The sequence below is a fragment of the Lepus europaeus genome, chromosome 9 (assembly GCF_033115175.1).
Source record: "Lepus europaeus isolate LE1 chromosome 9, mLepTim1.pri, whole genome shotgun sequence".
Taxonomy (NCBI): Eukaryota; Metazoa; Chordata; class Mammalia; order Lagomorpha; family Leporidae; genus Lepus; species Lepus europaeus.
Window position 1 is genome coordinate 80251242 of NC_084835.1, and position 23783 is coordinate 80275024.

The window sequence follows — 23783 nt, forward strand, 5'->3', positions numbered from 1 at the left end:
CCTGGCCCACTGAGTTCAAAGATCTTGAAGTGAGGTCATTTTAACAAGCTCCACAGGTGAAAACCCTGGACATAAAAAGAGTGGGATGGCAAAATTGCAGGTACGGCCATGTCACTCTCCTATGCTAACTTTTAACTGACTCCACGAAGCCACAAAAGCAGGTTGAAAACATTTAGCCTGTCAAATAAGCTTTCATGACCCCATCTCAGCCGAGGTCTGCAGTTTCTTCTCTTCCCACTCCCTTTGTGCTTCAAAGCCCAGCAACAAGAAACTGCTTGCTGATTCTCCAAACAACTATTGCTTCTTGTCTTCTCCTATGTACTGACCAGGACTTCTATATGTGGAATGATGCTCTTTCTTTCATTCCAGCTCCCTCTATCTGCAATGTCCTTTCTTTTTCTCCTCCTGTTCATTGCATGCCCAGGGCAAAATTAGCAGCACCACTCTTTGTATAGATCTCTATCATAGATGTTATCATACTGAATTACAAATATATGTGGTTTTTCTATCCATCTTACCTATGAGGCCATGAAAGCCTTGAAGACAGGATAAATGTGTCAGCTTGGTTGCAGGCAACAGAACTCACTCTGAATAAGTTAAACAAAAAACAAGGAAGTATTGGTAAGATGCTGCAGGAGATAAAAGAAAGCGCGTCAACCACGCTTAGGAAGGGCAGATACTGGGGAAGCTGCAGATCACAAGGACAGGAACTCCCACTGATGCCAGGCAAGGGCCACAATGGATAAAAAGTGAAGAGCATGAAAGCCCCATCAGAGTCATCAGTATAACACTAAAACATACACACGCACACATGTACATCTCCATGGCACATCACATGTGATCCATAAAAAAAAGACAATTCCTCTAAAGGAAGGGTACGTGGTACAATTACAGAAAAAGATGGTGAAGACATGCTTGGCAGCCAGACGCAATAGCTGTCTACTCCACAGGGCCTTGCTGTTGATTGTGTCTAGTGAGCTAGTTGATCCAAAGCAGACTCTCATTGAATGAGTGCAGAATGAATGAAATCAGGGAGAGAACTACTGCATTTCACATTACCTGCCAGGCAATGAGCCAAGGCTTTCATTGCTATTCTTTTAACCTCTCGCATAAGTTCCACAAGTAAACCCTGCCTTGTGTTTTCAGATAAGGAAACTTGAGACCAAAGAAGATATTTGCCAAGGTTACTCAACAAGAGAGAGCTATGATTTTGAACAAGTGTGCACCTGCTTCTTCCAGTGAGAAATATATAATGTTTTTTTTTCTGCAAGAAACATATCTCACAGTGATTTTTGTATTCATGAGTAATATTCATTTTAGTTAATAGTGTCTTAGAAATATCACCATGCTGGGGCCGGTGCTGTGGCATACTGGGTAAAGCTGCTGCCTACAGTGTCAGCATCCCACATGAACACCAGTTTGAGTCCCAGCTGCTCTACTTCCAATCCTACTCTCTGCTATGGCCTGGGAAAGCAGTAGAACATGGCCCAAGTCCTTGGGCCCTTGCATCCATGTGGGAGACCCAGAAGAAGCTCTTGGATCCTGGCTTCCAATGGGCACGAGCTCCAGCTGTTGTGGCAATTTGGGGAGGGAACTAGCAGATGGAAGATCTCTCTGCCTCTGCCTCTCTGTGACTCTGCCTTCTAAATAAATAAATAAATCTTTTTTTAAAAAAAAATTAGGGCAAACGGAGCACTCTCATTCTCCTTTCCTAGTGACGAATTTAGGGATGGTCATGTGGCTTAATTTCAACCAATGAGATATAAAGGGAAGTCTATCTTCCTCATAAAAGAAGAGAGAGCTACAAGAAAGATATCTGATCCTTTGCATTCTATTAATGGAAGTGGTGTGTTGTGTAGAGAGATGTGAGAAGAAAATCTCCTAAGACAGAATTTCACGACATAGCCAGGGAGAGGAGGCTAAGAATGAACCACAAGAAAGAGAGATGGCAAGCCAGAGCGTGTCTAGGAGGAGAGAGTGGCGAATGCTGACAGAGTTGAAAGGTCAAGAAGAAGAGGACTGCAAAGAATGTGTTGGAATTAGCCACATGAAAGTCACCAGCAACAATGATGATGACATCCTTTGAGGAAAGATGGAGGTGGAGTGGTCGGTTCAGAACCCAGAATGAACTGGATAAGGCATGAATAATTTTTGAATGGAGCCATAAGGGAGAATCTGATGGAGAGATTTGACTTTGAGGAGGATGTAGGACAGGAGCTGAAGAACAAGAGGGATGGAGGGAGAGGTTTTTCTCTTTGTTTTAAAGAGAGGAATGGTTGCCTCTCTGTGTCTCCTGCTGGTGAGCTCCAGCTCCACACCGCCTCTTTGTGTTCTCAGTTCCTGCTTCACTTGTTGCTCTCACTGCTCACCAAACCTCTTCCTAAATCGTTGAAGGGCTGACTGCTTTTCATGATTCACTACTCTGCTCAAATATCACTTCCGCCAAAAAGTCTTCTCAGACCTTTTTGCCTTTCCTAGTCCTCCCTGTTTTATCTTCTTCACGGCTCTTACCACCTGAAGTGATCTGGTTCATTTATTTATTTGTTGATTACCCATATTGTCTCATTTAAAGTAGTCTGGGGGAACGTGGGTGAAGCTTATGGGATTATCATGTGTTGCACATATTATTATGCACTTTAAGCATACACACTACGAGTGTTTATTATATACCATTATGCATTATTCCTTACAACTACATTCGAACTTGTAATTATCTCAAAAGACTTTTTTGGTACTAAATTCTGCGGAACTGGGATTTTGTGGATTTATGGAAAACCATGCCCTCATCACCAGAGTCTGGCATGCAGGGAGCACTCAACAGAGTCAAGATTTAAATCCGGACCTGCAGAACCCTTTCCACTGCTTCTGCATTAATGGAAGATATACTGATTAGACGACCTAAGCAGCAATTAGCAGTGTCTCAGGAGACTCTCAGCTGGACACAGGTCATTTTTATAGCTTACTACAGTTACAACGCGGGGGACTGACATGACTGGCAACCAGGCGGAGCAAGACCAGGCCAGTACTTCCCTTAACTAGGCGTAGTGCAGAAGGAGGCTGTGTGTGATCGCCTGGAAGGTTCACTGCCTGCCCGGGTCCTCAGTTCCACAGTCGAGGTTTCAGGTTTCAATTCTCTCAGGCCCGCGAGACCTTGCAGCGTGTACCGCGCCGCTGCTGCCTCCGCCTCCGCGCGCCAACCCAGGCAACTCCCGAGCGAGCATTGCAGCACCGCGGCCGCGCACTCAGCCTGCCCCAGACCGAGGTTAGGCGAAGCCGCGAAGGCTGCTGCGAGGCTGCGCTAGCTGAGCGCGCTGGGAGGCGGCGATCACAGCTGGGCTGGGACTTCCTTCCTCCACCGCAGGACAACAAACAAGCGCCTGCAGGCACTGAGCTCTCGGCGGCTGCCTGGGCGAGAGGCGCAGCGATGGGCTCCGTGCTGAGCAGTGACAGCGGCAAGTCTGCGCCCTCCTCTGCCACCCCTCGGGCCCTGGAACGCAAGGGGGACCCGGAGCTGCCCGTCACGTCCTTCGACTGCTCGGTGTGCCTTGAGGTGTTGCACCAGCCTGTCCGGACTCGCTGTGGCCACGTGTGAGTGCCAGGGAAGCTGGGTGTACGCGCCCAGTACTTGGGGAAGGAGCTGTTGGGGAGCCGAGGGCTTGGGGGTGGGGGTTTGTAAAAGAAACCAGCGCTTTAGGAAATTGCTTCAGGAGAAACCTGGACCCATCCATTGCGGGTCACGGGGAACACGCCCAGTAGGAACCCTGCAGCCTGCTAGAGCTGCCTCGCTCCCGAAGCACAGGTGCGGAACTCCAAGGATGGGGATCCGGGCGTGGGACTCGCCGACAGCCAGGGCCTTGGTTGGAGAAACGGCACCCGCTCCGGCACCGAAAGGAGGCGAGAGCCGGGCGACGAGAAGGTGGGCTGGGGCCAAGCACACGCATCCTGCTGAACTCGGTCAAGCGGAGCTGTGCTGCCTTCTCCCCCAGAACCCCGGGCCGGTTTTGTTTTGCTGGAGCTGCGCACGTGCTCCAGACGCCTGTAGAGGCTCCTTTCTTGAGCAAACAAGGATCTGTGCAAACTGTGCTTCCACCCCCACCCCCGCATCCTTTTCTCAGCACAGGCACCCGGGCCCCACAAAGATCCTCACGTGCAACTGGAGCGTCCAAGGGACTTTCTGTGGTCGTTAGCGTTTAACAACCTGCTGGGGTGGGCCTTGGGGCTTACAGTCCCAAGCCCGTGAATGAAGCAGTTTAAGGCACAACAGCGACAGGAGGTCTCTGACTACCTAAAGCAATAGTAAGTGTTGGTTAAGAGTTGCTTAGAAATCAGGCGCTATTTAAAACTCACTGGTAGTGCAAAGCCATGGTGGTTTCTAGGAAAGTTTTAGAAGTCTATAAAATGGACACCTCCTTAATGTGAGCTGGAGTAACTGGAGGCGAGAACTGGCAACGTGAGTTTGTGTTCTCTGTTGACTTTATTTTCGTGGATACGTCGATGCAGTGTGTGGCTGGACATGTGTGTGTGCGTGAATCAGGAGCGGGATGCCCGTTTAATGCCTTCTCTGGACGGTGGACTAACTGTACTGTGGTGAAGCCCCAGGGCGATGCCACAGTGGCTTGTGTGGGCTTTTGGCTTAGCAAGATAAAAGAAGTACCATATTATAAAAGGAAGTTCACAAAACGTTTCTAAGCCGGCCTACACGGGCCTTGACACCCTCCGCAGTTTTCTGAGGAGCAGTTTTCTCCAATGCCCATCAGTGAGCAAGGGAGAAAAATGCGCAGCCCACACATGTTTAAGTGAAGAGTGCTCTGGGCACTATTCTGTGGCTGTATTTACAGGGCCTGCTGTTTCAAATCTGCCCTTACACGCAAGGCTTAAATTTGCCTCCATTCTAATGACTGATGTTTCCTAGCTTGTCAGATGTCACTCAATGACCAAAAGTCAAGATGGAAGCCAAAATGCTGTTGTGTAATGGGATAAAATACATTGATTAGTTCAGGGCAGTAATCACCTCAGGATGGTACACTTAAATTTGATCTTTATTAGCCTGAAAACTTTAAAGTTTTGCCAAAGTTGAATAGTGGGCATTGAGTCTTGAAGACTCAATGTTGTAGAACTGGAATGAGCAGCTTTGGTGCTGTAATGAACAGATTGGAAATTGTTTTTCCGGGCTTGCATTTGAACACTTTAACTTTCTGTTTAGAATGTTTTTGCTTCTACTAAAGGATAATATGCCTTTGCAAAATGTTAACTTTTCGGTTTAATCTTTTTCTTTGTTACAATGAATAGGAAACCAGCAACTGGAAAATAGTTGTAAAATAGCCTAACAAGGGCTGGACAAACTGCCTTCCCTCACTTTACTGTTCTTTGTTTTGACAAATTTATGTCCATTGTTCTGCTGTGGGCAGAATTTCCATATGCCTCCTTTTGGCAAACTTACTTGGGCCCCTTCCACTTTATAAATGTTAACCAGAGTCCATTTTGCACTGGGGATTGGGAATGTTGACACCATTTGTATATTCTAAATGAATTACTCCTTTCCATTGAACTGAAGCTGGAAAATGAAGAAATGCAAGTGAAACCCTTCTATTTTATTACTCCATAATGAAACTAGATTTCTAAACTTGTTGAACTAGTTGTTTATGCTGATTTCTGTTTACACACCTATTTCAAGTGAAACACAATAATAAGAACAATACCTTGAATTAATACATCTATAGCACTTTGTAGATCATCTTGTGATGCAACAAAAACTGAGCATTACAAAGGGCTGGATTTGATATTTAACTCTGCCACTGGTCAGCTGAGTGGCTACCAAGTTGCTAAATCTCTTTGAATCTCAGTTTTTCATTTGTAAAATGGGGTGAATAATGCAATTTTTATGAGCATTTAAAATTAACAACCAGGCCATAATAAAGGCTCAAAACATGGTTTCCATTTCCTTCAGTCATTCCATAGCAAAACTCCCATAAACAGGTATTATTTCTTATCTCAGCATTTCTTTTTGAGGAAAACTGGGCCACAAAAAGTAGATCTATGACATTTCCAAGATGTCCTAGAAAGCCTTACTTTTAGCTTAGCTTTTTTTTTCCTCTGGTGGACTTTAAGTTGCCCTGTAGTATTTTATAAAATTTTATAATTTTAAATTGACTTTATTTGTATCAGTATCAGATATAAAAATAGCTTTTGGGGAAAAGGCTTCTTACCCCTCTACCTTATATAACAGTAGAGCTGGGGAAGGATGGGGTAGATAAGTTGAATCTGTATGAGAGAAATTAGAAAGAAATCTGACTTACATTTAAAAGTAACATTCAAAGAAATTTGTCTTCAGATTGGATATGCCAGCTACAAGCAAGGAAGCTACCAAAAACAATTTCTAGGGGCCAGCGTTATGGCCTAGTGGGTAAAGCCGCTGCCTGCGATGCAGCATCCTTTATGGGTGCCACTTCCAATCCAGCTTCCTGCTAATGGGCCTGGGAAAGAAGTGAAAGATGGACCAAGTACTTGAGCCCTGTGACCCATGTGGGAGACTGGGAAGAAGTTCCTGGCTCCTGGCTTCTGTCTGGCCTAGTCCTGGCCATTAACGGCTATTTGGAGAGTAAACCAGCAGATGGAAGATTCTCTCTCTTTCTCTCAGTCTCGCCCTCTCTTTCTAACTCTGCCCCTCCCCCCTTTCTTTTTTTGACAGATAGAGTTAGTGAGAGAGAGAGACAAAGAGAAAGGTCTTCCTTCCGTTGGTTCACCCCCAAATGGCCACCATGGCAGGAGCTACGCAGATCCGAAGCCAGGTGCCAGGTGCTTCTTCCTGGTCTCCCATGAGGGTGCAGGGGCCCAAGCACTTGGGCCATCCTCCACTGCCTTCCCGGGCCACAGCAGAGAGCTGGACTGGAAGAGGAGCAACCAGGACTAGAACCCCGTGCCCATATGGGATGCCGGCGCCTCAGGCGGAGGATTAACTAAGTGAGCCACGGACCCCTCTGCCTTTCAAATAAATAAAATAAATCTTATAAGCAAAATAAAATCTATAAAAAAAGTCTAGGTTTTTAAAAATTTATTTATTTATATATTTATATTTGAAAGGCAGAGGGAGAGATCTTCTACCCTTATGGTTCACTTCCCAAATGCCCACAACAGCCCAGGCTGGGCCATGCTGAAGTCCAAAGCCAGGAACTTAGTCCAGGTCACACATGTGAGTGGCAGAGATCCATGTGAGCCATCATCTGCTGCTTCACAGGGTGACATTAGTGGGAACCTGGACTGGAAGTGGAGCTGGGAATCAATCCCAAGTACTCAGAAATGGGATGAAGGCATCCCTTGCCTGTCCCACCTTCTAGTTTTAAGTCAGGTGATAAGGAGGGAGAGAAACTGACTCAGGACAAGTTAGTGAACTTATGAATGGACATGTTGAATGTGCAGTAATCTGATAGGGAGCTATGCAAACAGAAATATTTCAAAGGCACTGGGAGAGCAGGAAAGAAGCCAGAGCTGGAGGCCAGAGAAATTACCTAAAAAGGATCTAGAGACTGAAACTGCATCTCAGAGAGTTAAATACTAACTGAGCTGTAAAGAAAGGGCTGCATCTCCATTGAACCTAGTTGGATGTAACTGCTCTAAGTCATGAAATGTGTCTAATTTTTACAAATGAATCTCTGTTGAAGATAATTCTGAAGTGCTTTTAGGTAAATGGATTAAAATGCTCCATCTGTGGTCAAGTATTAGCAGTAAAGCTTGCACCAAATTGGTGGTTCTCTATTAGAGTCTAAGTAGCTTTAAACTGATCCAGAAATATGTATCTGTGCTTTCATTTTTACATAAGACATACCACGTCAAAAACTTCTTTTTAAACCTAGGATTAAAGCTTCTTATCCTATAATGTATTACAGGTATTTATTCTCTGCTTATCTGTGCATACCAGAGGCCTTCAAAAAGTTCATGAAAAATATGTATAATGAAAAATACTGTGCATGAATTTCAGAAATTTTCTACAGCAAAATAAGCTTATCTTTTTTTAAAGTTTACTTCTATTTATATATTTATTAAAGATTTATTTATTTATTTGAAAGGCAGAGTTACAGAAGGAGAGAGAGGGAGAGATCGATCTTCCATCTGCTGATTCACTCCCCAAACGACCACAGTGCCTGGGGCTGAGCTATGCCAAAACTAGGAGCCTGAACTCCATCTAGGTCTCCCACATAGGTGGCAGGGGCCCAACTACTTTGGTCATCTTCTGCTGCTTTCCCAGGCACATTAGCAGGGAGCTGGATCAGAAGTGGAGCAGCTGGGAATGCTGATGTTGGATTAACACATGTGCCACAATGCCTGCCCCGTATTTTCATTTATGTTAGAACCAGAGCAACAGAGCATGAGAGAGAGAGAGAGAGACTGAGACTCTTCCACACACTGATTATTCCCTAATGGCCCACAGCAGCTGAGGCTGGCCCAGGGGAAACCAGGAGTCAGGAATTCCAAATGAGTCTCCCATGTCTGTGGCTAGGACTCAAGTACTTGAACGTCAGCTGTTGCCACAATGCACGCCCCATCAACTTATTGATCTTTTGATTCCATTTTTCCACACACTTTTTGAAGTACCATCTTATTAGTGAGGGTTCTCTAGAGAAACAACCAACAAGGGATATAAATTATATAGAAATAATATATACCCCAACTGTCCCAGACATTCAGGGAATGAGTCAGCAGATGGGAGCTCTCTGTCTGTCCCTCTGTGTCTACGCTTCTCAAATACATATATGCAAAAGCACCATCTCTTTCTCCTGTTAAGGCTGGACAATTGGTGCTGAAATAAACAGGCAACAGACAGATTAACAGAAGAAAAGGCAAACAAATTTATTACATGTGTGGTATCAAAGGAGAGTAAATACTCAGTAACTCAATGAGCTTTAGAAGCTTATATATTCTCTACATAAAGGAGACAGAAGTGAGAGCTGTAGAAACTTTTAGAGGAAAAGTAGATGATTAGGGGAGATGAATGGTCCCCAAGAACATATGGGATAGTCTGGGGCTAGGCTACCTGGGTTCTGGACATGGCATCAACTCTAGACTTCTTTCTTCTGGGGGACTAGTTTTTTAAGTGGTTAGGGGAACTTCCAAGAAAGCTCCTCTCTGTGCTTCAGAAGGGGTGTGGAGTGGTCAGAGAGAGCAGCTGAAACTACATGTTTAGTTGAAAGTACTCAGCAAGTCAAAGCACCATATATTGGGATTATTGTTTTATGAGTCCTTACTATATATACATTTACCTATCTATCTCTGTAGTTTAATTTGTATGATTTTCATGTATATATATATATATATATATATATATAAAGAGAGATATTAAGGAGTTTGTTTACACAATGGAGGGTAATCTTTTTAATTAAAGTCAACTGTAGATGTTAACTATATCAACAAAATACTTTCTTTACAGCAACATCTAGATGACTGTTTGATTAAATGAGTACTGTAGCCTAGCCAAATTAATAAGACAAACCATCACTACTATTCAATGGGTTATTAAGGGTTCTTAAAATCTGGTTTTCAGAAACAAAAAATAGGAGTGTGGTGGGTAAAGCTGCCACCTGGGAAACCAGCATCCCATATGGGTTCTGGTTCATGTCCTGGCTGCTCCACTTCCGATCCAGCTCCCTGCTAATGGCCAAGGAAAAGGAGCAGAAGTTGGCAAGTGTTTGGGCCCCTGCCACCCATGTGGGAGACCTGGAAGAACCTCCCAGCTCCTGCCTTTAGCCTGGCTCAGCCCAGGCCATTGTGGCTAGCTGGGGAGTGAACAAGTTGGTGGAAGAACTGCCTCTCTCTGTCTTTTCTTCTCTCTGTAACTCTTTCAAATAAATAAATAAATATTTTTTAAAAAGAAACCAAAATATTCATTAAAAATTAATCATCATTGCACTTTACTACAGAGGAGCCTTCAAAATTCTACTAGGAAATTAGTCTGTCAAGAAACAATGTACCCACATACATGTTGCTAGTGGGAATTCACACAATATCTTTTTTTTTTCCCTGCCCTCCCCGCAATTTCTTTAAATGAAAATTATTTTCATTAAAATTTTTTGCTTATTTTGCTTATTTGAAAGTCAGAGAGAGAGAGAGAGAAAGAGAGAGAGAGAGATCATCCACTGGTTTACTTACTCCCCAAATGCTGCAACAGCTAGGGCTGGGGCAGGTCAAAGCCAGGAGACTGGAACTCAATCCAGGTGTCCCTAGTGGGTGGCAGGGATGCAACTACTTGAGCCATCACCTGCTGCCTCCCAGTGTGCACAATAGCAGGAAGCTGAAATCGAAGAAAAGCCAGGAGTCCAATCTAGGCACTCTGATATGTGATGTAAGCATCCCAAGAAGCATCTTACCCATTAGGCCAAATTCCTGCCCCTATTTTTCATTTAAGTTCATCACTGTCACTTTTGTTTGTTGTGGATTGTTTGGTTAGGTATCTGATTTTATGGAGTGCATTGGTTTATTAATCCAGCAAACATCTGCTGTGTACTGAGCACACTGACACAAATCTTCACCCTCGTAGAGCAAGTGTTCTCATGGGAAGGATGAACAATCAACAAGACATGAGTGCAAGTAGGTGGTGTGTTATGCAGTGATAGGTGTCATGAATATATATATCTATATGGCAGGGCTGGGCATTTAGAGCCCCCGAATTTCATGCCTGCTTCCTGTTCCTGACTCTAACTTCCTGCCAATGTAGATCCTGAGAGGCAGTAGGTGATAACCCATGTCAGTGACCTGGACTGTGTTCTGGTCCCCTGGCTTTGACTTGGTCCAGTTCTGGCTGTTGTAGGCATTTGGAGAGTGAACCGATAGATGGAAGCTTGTGCTCTCTGTCTCTGCCTCTCAAATAAATAAATAAATACTTTTTTTTAAGAAAGGCAAAGGAATGTGATAGGAAGTGTGTGAGAGAGTTGGCAATTTTAGGGTGTTTAGAGCAGCATTTCTCCAAAAATATGTTATGAAGACCAGTGAGCTTTTGTTGTGTTTTATTTATTTTATTTATTTTTCTAACATCTCTAGCCTATTATATAACTAGGTCATCTTATAAAGTATAAAACATTACAGAAAAATGAAAATTTTAAGAGATTCATATGTATAAGATACAAGTCCTGACTTAAAAAATTATTATCATGGGGACCTGGCATCGTGGGGAAGTGGGTGAAGCCACTGCTTGCAACACCAGCATCCCATTAGGCACTGGTTCAAATCATATGGCTGCACTGCTTCCAATCCAGCTCCTTGCATTGGACTAGGAAAAGCAGCAGAAGATGGCCCAATTAGTTAGGCACACATAAGAGACGTGGATGGAGTCCCACTCCTATCACTCTGCCTTCCAAATAAATAAATAAATCTTGAAAACTTATGATATTCAACAGACATAAAATTACTGTCAGGTTGTTATACAAATTTCTCAATACTTCTCATGATTTTTATACTTAATTAAACAATGAATCATTAATAAATGGGGCTTCATTTCATGCAGCCTTGTTTTAAAAGAAAGTGGAGGGTGAGAAAGCCAGTTTGACCACACCAAAGTGAGTTAGAACACAGTTGAGTGACACTTGTGGGATCATTATAAGAAGTTTGGCTTTTTCTCTCCATGGGGGGAAGATTTGGGACATGACCTGGTTTTAAATAAATTGGCCTGGGAATATGCATTGTGGGGCAGTGGTTAAGCTGCTGATTGGCACATCTGGATCCCTGGTTGCAATGCCTGGTTCAAGTCCCAGTTACTCCATACATTCCATCTAGCTTCCTTTTAATGTGCCAGGGAGGCAAGGGATGATGGTCTAAGTACCTTGGTTCCTGCCACCCATGTGGGAGAATCATAAGTAATTCCAATCTTCTGTGCTTGGCCTGGCTCTGACTGTTATAGGCATTTGAGGAATGAACCAATGGGTGGAAGATCTCTCTGTCTCTGCCTCTCTCTGTCTCTGTCACTCTGCCTTTCAAATAAACAAATCTTAAAAAAAAAAAAAAAAAAGGAATAGATTAGACCATATGAGAAGGTAGGACCAGCAGAGTAAGTTCGGAAGCCACTGTAATAATCCAGGAGAGAGAGACCAAGGCCAGGGTGGGAACAGTGGAGGTGCTCAGAATGGTAGGATTTTAGATGTGTTTGAAGCTGCAGCTGAGAAGATAGACTCTATTTGGAGTGTGAGACAGAGTGAGAACTCAAGGATGGCTTCACAGTGTAAGACAACCAGGTGATATTAGGTAGGCAGTAAGAGCTGAATCTGGAGTTCAGAGGAAGATCTAGGTTGTAGATAAAATTCAAAGACATAGCGTATGCTTGATATCAAGCCATATGCCTGGATGAGTTTATCAAGGAGTAGGTGTAGATAGAAAAGAACAGAGGTCCAGGGACTGTATTGGTGCACACTGACATTTAGAGGCTGACAGAACAGCCAGTGAAAGGGGTGGGAGGAAACCAAATGAGTGTAGCATCCTGGAGGCCACATGAGCACAAGAAGTGTTCAAGGAGGAGCGGGGGATTCACTGAAACCAGGGCCACTTAAAGGTCAAATGGATGAAGAGAGAATTGACCACTGAATTCACAGTGTGGAGGCCACTGGTGATCTTTTTTTTTAAACTTTTATTTAATAAATATAAATTTCCAAAGTAAAGCTTTTGGATTACAGTGGCTTCCCCCTCCTCATAACTTCCCTCCCACCTGCAACCGTCCCATCTCCCACTCCCTCTCCCATCCCATTCACATCAAGATTCATTTTCAATTATCTTTATATACAGAAGATCAATTTAGTATATATTAAGTAAAGATTTCAACAGTGCGCCCACACAGAAGCACGAAGTATAAAGTACTGATTGATTACTAGTTATACCATTGATTCACATAGTACAACACATTAAGGACAGAGATCCTACATGGGGAGTAGGTGCACAGTGACTCCTGTTGTTGATTTAACAATTGACACTCTTATTTATGACATCAGTAATCTCCCTAGGCTCTTGTCATGAGTTGCCAAGGCTATGGAAGCCTTTTGAGTTTGCCAACTCTGATCTTATTTAGACAAGGTCATAGTCAAAGTGGAAGTTCTCTCCTCCCTTCAGAGAAAGGTACCTCCTTCCTTGATGGCCCATTCTTTCCACTGGGATCTTACTCACAGAGATCTTTCATTTAGGGTTTTTTTTTTTTTTTTTCCACACCGTCTTGGCTTTCCATGCCTGAAATACTCTCATGGGTTTTTTTAGCAGGATCTGATGCCTTAAGGGCTGATTCTGAGGCCAGAGTGCTGTTTAGGACATCTGCCATTCTATGAGTCTTCTGTGTATCCCACTTCCCATATTGGATCGTTCTCTCCTTTTTAATTCTATCAGTTAGTATTAGCAGACACTAGTCTTGTTTATGTGATCCCTTTGACTCTTAATCCTATCAGTGTAATCAATTGTGAACTGAAACTGATCACTTTGACTGCCACTGGTGATCTTGAGAAGAGCAGTTCCAGTCCACTGTTATGTTCCAAAGCCTAACTGGGGTGGGCTCACAAGTGACCAGAGGAGAGACTGCAAGACAATGAGCATGGAAAGCCCTTTCATGGAATTGAGAAGTAAACTGAACCAAAAAAAAGGGGGCGGGGAATAGCTGGAGGGAAAGTGGAATTGAGAGTTTTATTTAAATTAATTCTTTATTTATTTTATTTGAAAAGCAGAGGACCAATATTTGGGCAGTGGTTAAGATGCTGCTTCAGACACCTACATCCCATTATCAGAGTGCCTGGTTTAAATCCTGGTTTCTCTGCTTCTGATCTAGCTTCATGCTAATGTGCACCCTGGGAGGCAGCAGATGTTGGCTCAAGAGCTTGGGTTCTTGCCACCTACATGGGAGACCCAGATGAAGTTCTGGGCATCTGGCTTCAGCTTGGTCCAGCCCTGCCTGTTGTAGACATCTGGGGAATGAACTAGCCGATGGAAGATATGTCTCTGTCTCTGTCTCTGCCTTTGAGATAAAATGAAAATACATAGATAAAAACTTGACAAAGAAAGAAAGGCATAAAGAGAGAGAACTAGGAATTAGTGGGCCAGAGGAAGATCTGCCTTTAGCTCAGACAGTTCATCCATCCATTTAACAGAATGAAAAATTTTAGGGCTGCCTGCAGTGCTGGTATCGGGCATTGGTTCAAGTCCCAGATGTTCCATTTCTGATCCAGTTCTCTGTTATGGCCTGGGACAGCAGTGGAGGATGGCCCAAGTGCTTGGGTCTCTGCACCCACATGGGAGACCTGGAAGAAGCTCCTGACTTCTGGCTTCAGATCAGTGCAGCTCCAGCTGTTGCAGCCACTGGGGCAGTGAACCAGCAGATGGAAGACCTTGCTCTCTCTGCCTCTGCCTGTCAGTAACTCTGCCTTTCAAATAAATAAGTAAATCTTTAAAAAAATTAAGAATGTTAAATTGACCCAAATCCAAGATAGTGGTAAAGATTAGTAGGAGTTTGTGGAAGTTTTCACCTGATTGCAAATTATCATTCAAACATTTAATCTATGATTTTCTGACCATGACTTTGAGTGAAACTCTGCAGCTTAAACATGAGCCATCTATACCCCTGCTGCTGAAGGGAGTACATAGAACACTCTCACTTCCCAGTGTACTTGGGTAAGTGTTGCTTGAAATGAGATGAGATGAGTGAGGTAGTTTGTATTGTGCAGTCCTCAACCTCATGAGAGCCACTGCTGCTTTCCAACTGCCAGTCCGGATTGAGTACCAGGCTGCTGGCTTCAGCCTGGCTGTGTCCTGGCTGTGGTAGCGTTTGGAGAGTAAACCAGCAGAAAGAAAATCTCTCTCTGCCTCTTTCTTTCTCTGACTTTCAAATAAAATGAAAATAATTTTTTAAAAACCACAAGAAATGCATATTCTATAAAAAATAAATACATAGTAGAATGCGGAGAAATGCAGAGGCAAATCTTGGAAATGGAAAGGCTCCAAGACTGAACTTTGAGCGTAACATAATTGAATACTTAAACACATCCAAGGAAATCTCGAGGGCAGCTCATAGTGCGAGGCCCTGTGCTTCAAGATCAGCTGGACTTGGTCCCATCCAGACTGACCCATCCTTGCAGAAGAGGGAGTAGGTTGTGTATATATTTATTGTCCCATAATGGAATATTTTAGCCTAAGGCTCTTAATTGTCCCATTGAATGATAGATACCCTTTACTCTATTTCCATTTTCGTCCTTACCAAGCCAATTCAAGATTTTAATTTGGATGCCAGCATTGTGTCATAGTGTGATAAGCCACCACCTGCTATGCTGCCATCCCATTTGGGCACCAGTTCATATGCTTCACTTCCAATCCAGCTCCCTGCTAATGCACCTGGGAAAGCAGCGAAAGATGGCCCAAGTGCTTGGGCCCTTGTACCCATGTGGGAGACCAGGATGAAGCTCTTAGCTCGCGGCTTTGGTCAGACCCATCCCTGGCTGTTGTGACCATTTGGGGAGTGAATAAACAGATTCTCTCTCTCTCTGTGTGTGTGTCTCGTTCTTTCTCTGTAACTCTTTCAAATAAATAAATAAATCTTTTTAAAAAACTTTAATTCTGTTTTATCTTGGCAGTGAATCTGTTTTATGTTGCAAACATACATAAAAGCTCAAACCTGCCACATGTTGCCAACAGCTTCTTCCAGAAACATATTTGAGGACCACTTCTGCCTATTGCACCTGTCTAACCCTAGACTCCATGACCTCCCTAATGCTTCCCTTTTCTTTTTAAATCAACTTAGGATTCACTTGCACCTTATGAAATTGAGCACAGCATTTTACTCAGTATCCTCAGCTATCTTTTCTTGTTTCCTTACAAATACTTTGCTGACTTCTTCATTCTAAGAATTTTATTGCTAATAACTTAATTTAGGGAAATAGGAGTTAATGAAATAAGAAATGGGAGTAGGGTGACTAAGTTCCAAGCTGGCTTCAGAGTCCTTTGAGTGATTATCTGGTTCTTGACTGATTTCATCCGAAGCTGAAACTCTACAGGGAAGTGATGTAAATGAGTGTGAAGAGTGAGAACCTGACGAGCACCCACGGGAAGCGGCACCAACTGCTGTGGCCACCTGAGGACGGAGACCAGAGCTGCAGAGACCAGAGGGACTAGCTCTGCGAGGGAAGCCAGGAAATCGGGATTTGTGTGGGAAATCTGATCTTAAAGCAATGGCACTTCATTCAGGGTTTTCGAAGACCTTGATCCGGCCTTAACAAACTGCAATTGATTTCCATCCTTAGCTCTTAATCTTTCACCTCAATTTTCTTTATTCTGATCTTGTCTTTTATGATTTCTCATTCTCAACCACCTTATGCCACAAGTGGGGCAGATAAAGGAATCTCCTGGTCTCCTTAGGTTTGCATCCATTTCCATTCCTTGAGTTTTTCTAGTCAGGACACCATACTCTTATTCATTAATGGGAACTTTGGGCTCTGCCCAGAAAATCCTGCTTTTGAACAGTCCTCATAACTGATTTCATTACTTTACTTACTGGCCATTTACGGTGTAGCTACTGTGTTCTTGGGTTTTGTAGTGGGGAGTCAGAGTTCAGGATCCTGAGTGGTCCTGTGCTGTGTACATTTCTGTGATCGTCACCCAGTGGTGCTGTTACTGACGTGTTGTTAATGGGGGCATTTTTATTTCTTTTTTTTTTTTTCAGTTTTATTGAGGTGATACAGTATAATTCACACAACATGTAATGGGTTGATATTGTGCACAGCCCTGTAACCACCACCAAAGTAAGATTTAGTGAGTTAGTTCCATTACTCTAAAAGATCTCTCCTTTTTGTAGTCACTCTCTTCCCCCAGTGCCTGGTGCTGAGCTACCCCACCTCCTCTATCACCAAGCTTTGGAATTATACAATAAGCAGATTTTTCACTTAGAATAATGGGTCATGTATTTTGTGTCATATGATGAAAGTCCCTTTGGCTTGGCTTCCATATTAAATCCTAAATCTTTCTGTCCACTTTCCACGGTCAATTGCTGCTTTGCTGATCTGTGCCACCATCCTCTCTTGAAACAACTCCTATGAGAGACTTAAAACTAGACTCCTGTGGCTCTTGTAAGTCTGTGAACCATTCTGCACGTAGGATCCAGGGTATGCAATACCAATCAAATCACATCCTTCTGTTTAAAACCCCCACACCTTCTCATTGCTCTTAGCTTTGGCCTTATGATTTGTCCCCTGGCTGTCTGACTCCCCTGGGCTCCCTATGTGTCAGTGACTTGGCTTTCTATGGCTTGCTAAGGTGCTCCCTATGTTTTGCACCTTGTGCTATCAGCATTTGGAAAACCATTCCTTGGAGGTCTTCTCCAGGACCCCATGTATACTGCTCATTCAACCCCATTCATTCTCTTTTTTTCTGTTTCTTCACAAATAATTTATTTCTTAACCTATCTACTTGTTTCTCTGCTTATTTCCTCTCTCCCCATTCTAGAACTTTGAGAGCAGGGACCTTAAGTGAGGCCACAGTGTTGTCTAGGCATGTCAAACACTGCCTGGCAATGTCAGCTAGTACTACAGATTTTGCCTTTGAAGGAATGTCTGTATGGATGGGTTTTGGGAAAGTTGTGCTGATTGATGCATTCTCTCACCTTCCAAATAGGGTCCTTGTTATAACTATGGATAATTGTTTTATTAAAAAATAAAGGGGCATGCATTTGCTTCAGTGGCTAAGATGCCACCTGAGACACCTGCATCCCATATCAGAGTGCTTTGTTTGAATGTGGCTCCTCTGCTTCCAATCCAGCTTCCTGCTGATGTACACCCTGGTAACCCAAGTAGCTGGGCACCTGCCACCCACATAGGAGACCTGGATGGGGTGCCAGGATCCTGACTTTGGCTTGGCTTAGCCCTGGCTGTTGTTTGGGGAGTGAACCAGTGAATGGAAGATCTCTGTATCCCTGTTTTTCTGTCTCTTTGCCTTTCAAATAAAATGAAAATAAATAAATAAATAAAAGTAAAACCAATACAAATCTATTTTAAGGTTTTATGTTTTCATTTCAACTCATTCTGTGCTCTTTATTAAGTCATTGTAAGTGCAATATAATCTTTTTCTCACTGGATTTGGATGCTCTCAAAAATATTTTTTAACATTTTCACTAAGATGGGGCCTGTGGTGAAGAAAGATGCTTCTGCCCCTCCCCAAGTGGAAGCAAAGGTTTTGAAGGCCAAAAAGGAGTTCACAGTGACAACAAAAAAGAGAAGAACCCCACATCCCCACCTGCTAACAGCCCAAGACACTAGGGATCCTCCAGAAACAGCCCAAATATCCCAGAAGAACACTCCCAGGAGAAACAAGGCTGACCATTAGGCCATCACGAAATTCCCCCTGACCACCATGAAATACATAGATGACAGCAGCACTCTTATGTTCCTTGTGCATGTCAAGGCCAGCAAGCACCCGATCAAACAAGTTGAGAGGAAACTCTATGACGCTCATGTTGCCAAGATCAATATCCTGATCAGTAGCCTAATGAGGAGAAGAAGGCATATGTTCTACTGGTTCCTGATTATGATGCTTTGGATATCTCCAGCAAAACTGGAATCATCTAAGCTGAGTCAAGATGGCTAATTCTAAATATATGTTATATTTTGCTGCTCAATTCACATTTAATTAAGATTTTCAGGCATCTCATCCTGAAAATATTGTCCTTCCTAATTTTCCAACTAAATTTTTTTCAGGAGTAAAAAAATTTTAAGTCATAAAAAAACTGTAAAGTCACAAATGCTTAAGTAAAGAAATATTATATAATAGTAAAGTGATTAATTTCCCCACCTTTTTATTATGAGAAATTTCTAAGTTGAAAAGATTATACAGGGGGCCGGCACCGTGGCTCAATAGGCTAATCCTCCGCCTTGCGGCGCCGGCACACTGGGTTCTAGTCCCGGTCGGGGCACCGATCCTGTCCCAGTTGCCCCTCTTCCAGGCCAGCTCTCTGCTGTGGCCAGGGAGTGCAGTGGAGGATGGCCCAAGTGCTTGGGCCCTGCACCCCATGGGAGACCAGGAGAAGCACCTGGCTCCTGCCATCGGAACAGCGCGGTGCGCCGGCTGCAGCGCGCCTACCGCGGCGGCCATTGGCGGGTGAACCAGCGGCAAAAAGGAAGACCTTTCTCTCTGTCTCTCTCTACTGTCCACTCTGCCTGTCAAAAAAAAAAAAAAAAAAAAAGATTATACAGGGGTTGGCACTGTGGCATGAAGCACTGGCATCCTATATGGGCGCCGGTTCAAGAACTGGCTGCTCCACTTCCAATCCAGCTCTCTGCTGTGGCCTGGGAAAGCAGGAGAAGATGGCCCAAGTGCATGAGCCCCTGCACCCACGTGGCAGACCCAGAAGAAGCTCCTGGCTCCTGGCTTCGGATCGGCACAGCTCCGGCTGTTGCAGCCAACTGGGGAGTGAACCATCTGATGGAAGACCTCTCCCTCTCTCTCTGCCTCTCTTCTATCTGTGTAACTCTGACTTTCAAAAAAAATAAATAAATATTTCAAAAAAAAAAAAGATTATACAGTGAATGCCCATATAATCATCTTCTAGGTTCTATAGTTGCTAATATTTTGCTATGTTTGCTTTTATCTTTTACTTTGTCATATACCTATTTATCCATCTATCCATCTTGTTTTTTATGCATTTCAGTGTAAGCTGCAAATATCAGTTCACTTTATCCCTTGTCACATAACCATGCATAAAAATCAATGAGTTTAATAAGTTCCATTAATTTTTAAAACTTTTTTTTTAAAGATTTGTTTATTTGAGGCCGGCGCCGCGGCTCACTAGGCTAATCCTCCACCTTGCAGCGCCGGCACACAGGGTTCTAGTCCCGGTCGGGGCGCCGGTTCTGTCCCGGTTGCCCCTCTTCCAGGCCAGCTCTCTGCTGTGGCCAGGGAGTGCAGTGGAGGATGGCCCAAGTGCTTGGGCCCTGCACCCCATGGGAGACCAGGATAGGCACCTGGCTCCTGCCATCGGATCAGCGCGGTGCACTGGCTGCAGCGCGCCAGCCGCGGTGGCCATTGGAGGGTGAACCAACGGCAAAGGAAGACCTTTCTCTCTGTCTCTCTCTCTCACTGTCCACTCTGCCTGTCAAAAAATAAAAAAAAAGGCCGGCGCCGTGGCTCAACAGGCTAATCCTCCGCCTTGCGGCGCCGGCACACAGGGTTCTAGTCCCGGTCAGGGCACCGATCCTGTCCCGGTTGCCCCTCTTCCAGGCCAGCTCTCTGCTGTGGCCAGGGAGTGCAGTGGAGGACAGCCCAAGTCCTTGGGCTCTGCACCCCATGGGAGACCAGGAGAAGCACCTGGCTCCTGCCATCGGAACAGCGCGGTGCGCCGGCCGCAACGCACTACCGCGGCGGCCATTGGAGGGTAAACCAACGGCAAAAGGAAGACCTTTCTCTCTGTCTCTCTCTCACTGTCCACTCTGCCTGTCAAAAAAAAAAAAAATTTAAATAAATAAAAAATAAAAAAAATTAAAGATTTGTTTATTTGAAAAGAGAATGACAGAGAAAGAGAGAGGGAGGAACAGAGAGAGAGAGAGAGAAAACAGACGTCTTCCATCATTTGCTGATTCACTTGCCAAGTGGCTCTGAGTGGCCCAGGCCAAACACAGGAGCCAGGAACTCCATCCTGGTCTCCCACATAGGTGGCAGGGGCACAAGTATGTGGGCCATCTTCCACTGCCTTCCAGTGTGCACTAGCAGGACACTAGATTTGAAGCTGAGAAGCTGGGACTCAAACTGGCACTCTGATGTGGGATGCCAGTGTTGGAAGCAGTGGCTTAATTCACCATGCCATAATGTCAGTTCCCCAGTTAGATAATTTTTGAAGTAAATTACACAGGCAATGAAATGAATGGATCCTAGATGTACTGTTTGCTGAATTTTGACAAATTGTTGGCTTAGATGTCTACCAATATAGAATTCTATCATGCCCCATCCCAGCCAATCCCATTCATATCCACCCAAAGGCAACTACCATAGATTTGTGTTGCTTATTTTAGAACTTCAGATAAGGGGAACTATATATAGAATGGACTCCGTTGTGTCATGGGTGCATGTTATAGGTGGTTTGTTCTTTTTGTAGTTATAGTATTCTGTTGTATGAATATGCCACAAATTTGTTTATTCACTTGCTTGTTGATGGGCTACTATGAAAATATTTCTTATGAATATTCTTGTCCAAAACTTTTTCTTAATATGTGTTTTCATTTTTTGAGTAAATAAATGGAATTGGTATTGCTGGGCCAAAGGGTGTTTGTTTTATTAGAAACTCCCAGACTGTTTATCTAAAGTGATTGTAGGTAGTAAACTTTTAAAAGAATCATTATTGTAAAAAAAGAAAAAGAATCATTATTGTGTGTGTATGTAATATGCTCACATGGTTTAAATACTTAAGCCATTTTTAAAAATTTGAGAATGAACATACTCTTCTCCCACATTCTTCTTCTTTCCAGTTCCCATTTCCCCAACAAATAACAAATATTCTTTTTTTTTTTTTTTTTGACAGGCAGAGTGGACAGTGAGAGAGAGACAGAGAGAAAGGTCTTCCTTTTGCCGTTGGTTCACCCTCCAATGGCCGCCGCGGTAGGCGCGCTGTGGCCGGCGCACCGCGCTGATCCGATGGCAGGAGCCAGGTGCCTATCCTGGTCTCCCATGGGGTGCAGGGCCCAAGGACTTGGGCCATCCTCCACTGCACTCCCTGGCCACAGCAGAGAGCTGGCCTGGAAGAGGGGCAACCAGGACAGGATCGGTGCCCCGACTGGGACTAGAACCCTGTGTGCCGGCGCCGCAAGGCAGAGGATTAGCCTAGTGAGCCGCGGCGCCGGCCTAAATAACAAATATTCTTAGCTCTTTATCCTTAGACATGTTTTTCTACATTTACAAACCAACAAGTGGTATATATATATATATATATATATATATATATATATACTGCAATACACTTCACTATCTATGAGATCTTAGTGATTTTGAATTATCTTCTCTATGTAGTTATATAATTTATAGGTACTTATTACCTAAACCTGGACAGCCCTGTATGGATTCTAATTAGAAAATTCATAAAATCCTTGACACCTGCAAAATTTTTTTGTCAATATACTAGATCAGGATATTCAATTTACCAGCTCTTGTGACTTGAATTTGATAACTGCTAAGGAGAAAATATTTTAAAGATTTATTTATCTGAAAGGCAGAGAGAGAGAGAGAGAGAGAGAGAGAGAGAGAGAGAGATACATGGGGAGAGAGAGACTGAGAGACAGAGAGAAATTTTTCCATCTGCTGGTCCACTCCCCAAGAGCTTCAACAACCAAGTCTGGGTCAGGCTGAAACCAGGAGACAAGAATTCCATCCTGGTCTCCCACATGAGTGGCAGGGGCACAAGTCCTTGGGCCATCTTCTGCTGCCTTCCCAGGCACATTAGTAGGGAGTTGGATGGGAAGTAGAGCAGCGTAGACTGGAACCAGCACTGCCATATGGGAAGCACACTTCCCAAAGACTTAACCTGCTACATCACAATACCCACCCCTAAGGAGAGAATTTTAACTTCAGTTCTTTTTGAACTAAGCAGTTTTGCAGTCATGTTTCTTATGGTCCTACAAAATGAGATTTGAGCTGCAAGGACATCCAATTTCTTCTCTTAGTAACACTTTAAAAGTCATGATTTTTATATTCACAATCAGCAAGCTCAGTCTTTTCCTAAACCCCTTGGTCTTTGTATGCTTTCTCCATTTTATAATCACTTTTTTGAAATGGATCTGGCTAATTGATTGGTCTACCAGATCTGCAACTAACATTCCCACATTATGCAGTAATATGTCTTTATGCTTTTTCTGTGCTCATTTGAGTTTCATGCCACCTATATCACCACCGAACAGAAGTGGGTGGGGTAGTTAGGGACTTGATGAAGAAAAATGCCTCCAATGTGCTACTTTTTATAAATATCTACTGGGTATTTCCACTGTTGTGGTTATCATTTGTAATACAAAGCCTTTACAGAATGTTCTCCATGAAAGGCCCACCCAGTGGTTTATATAGCCACATCCATGATCTTATATTCTGCTGCTTCAACTTCAATGGGGAGAATTGTGTCTTGGAAAAGACTACAAACTTTGAGGCCCTAGGTTGTGAAAACTAGGCACATGGCTCCACTTCTCTGTTCCTCAATATGTCATCAGTAGGATTAGGAAAAAGCACAGCAGTGTTTCACAATTAGTCTAGGGATCTACTGTATCGTGTAAAAATGGTTGCTGCAGGCAAGGCGTCGCTCATCATCTTCTGCTTGCACTCGAATAAAACTCAGATAAGTCATGAGAAAAAGAGGAAAACTTTTGGTCGACAAGAAACAAAATGTTATCTGTTTGATTTTAAATAATATAAATAAATAATTCATGTCAGTACCGTAAGTGCTGGGGCCAGTGCTATGGCACAGCGAGATAAGCTACCACCTGCAACACTGGCATCTCATATGGAGCACCAGTTCAAGTCTCAGCTGCTCTGCTTCCTATCCAGCTCCCTGCTAAGGCTCCTGGGAAAGCAGTAGAAGATGGCCCAAGTGCTTGGGTCTCTGCCACCCATGTGGTAGACCTGGATGGTGTTCCTGGATCCTGGCTTCAGATTGGCCCAGCCCTGGCTCTTGGGACCATTTAAGGAGTAAACTAGCAGATGGAAGATCTCTTTCTGTGTGTCTCTCCCTCTCTCTTTGTCCCTCCATCTTTCAAATAAGTAAATAAATAAATCTTTTTTTAAAAAAACCATAGGTATTGTATTGAAGATATTAATTTTTAAAAAGA

At 43.6% G+C, this 23783-nt stretch overlaps 1 protein-coding gene across 1 annotated transcript in view; it reads left to right on the forward strand.

Annotated features, from left to right (window-relative positions):
- The first annotated feature begins 3220 nt into the window (after positions 1 to 3220).
- RNF125 (ring finger protein 125) overlaps positions 3221 to 23783 on the forward strand; it is a 52278-nt gene continuing 31715 nt past the window's right edge. The window contains exon 1 of the mRNA XM_062201511.1: positions 3221 to 3588. Within this exon, the coding sequence (XP_062057495.1) occupies positions 3425 to 3588 (164 nt within the window). The 5' untranslated portion in view covers positions 3221 to 3424. The remainder of the gene's footprint in view (positions 3589 to 23783) is intronic.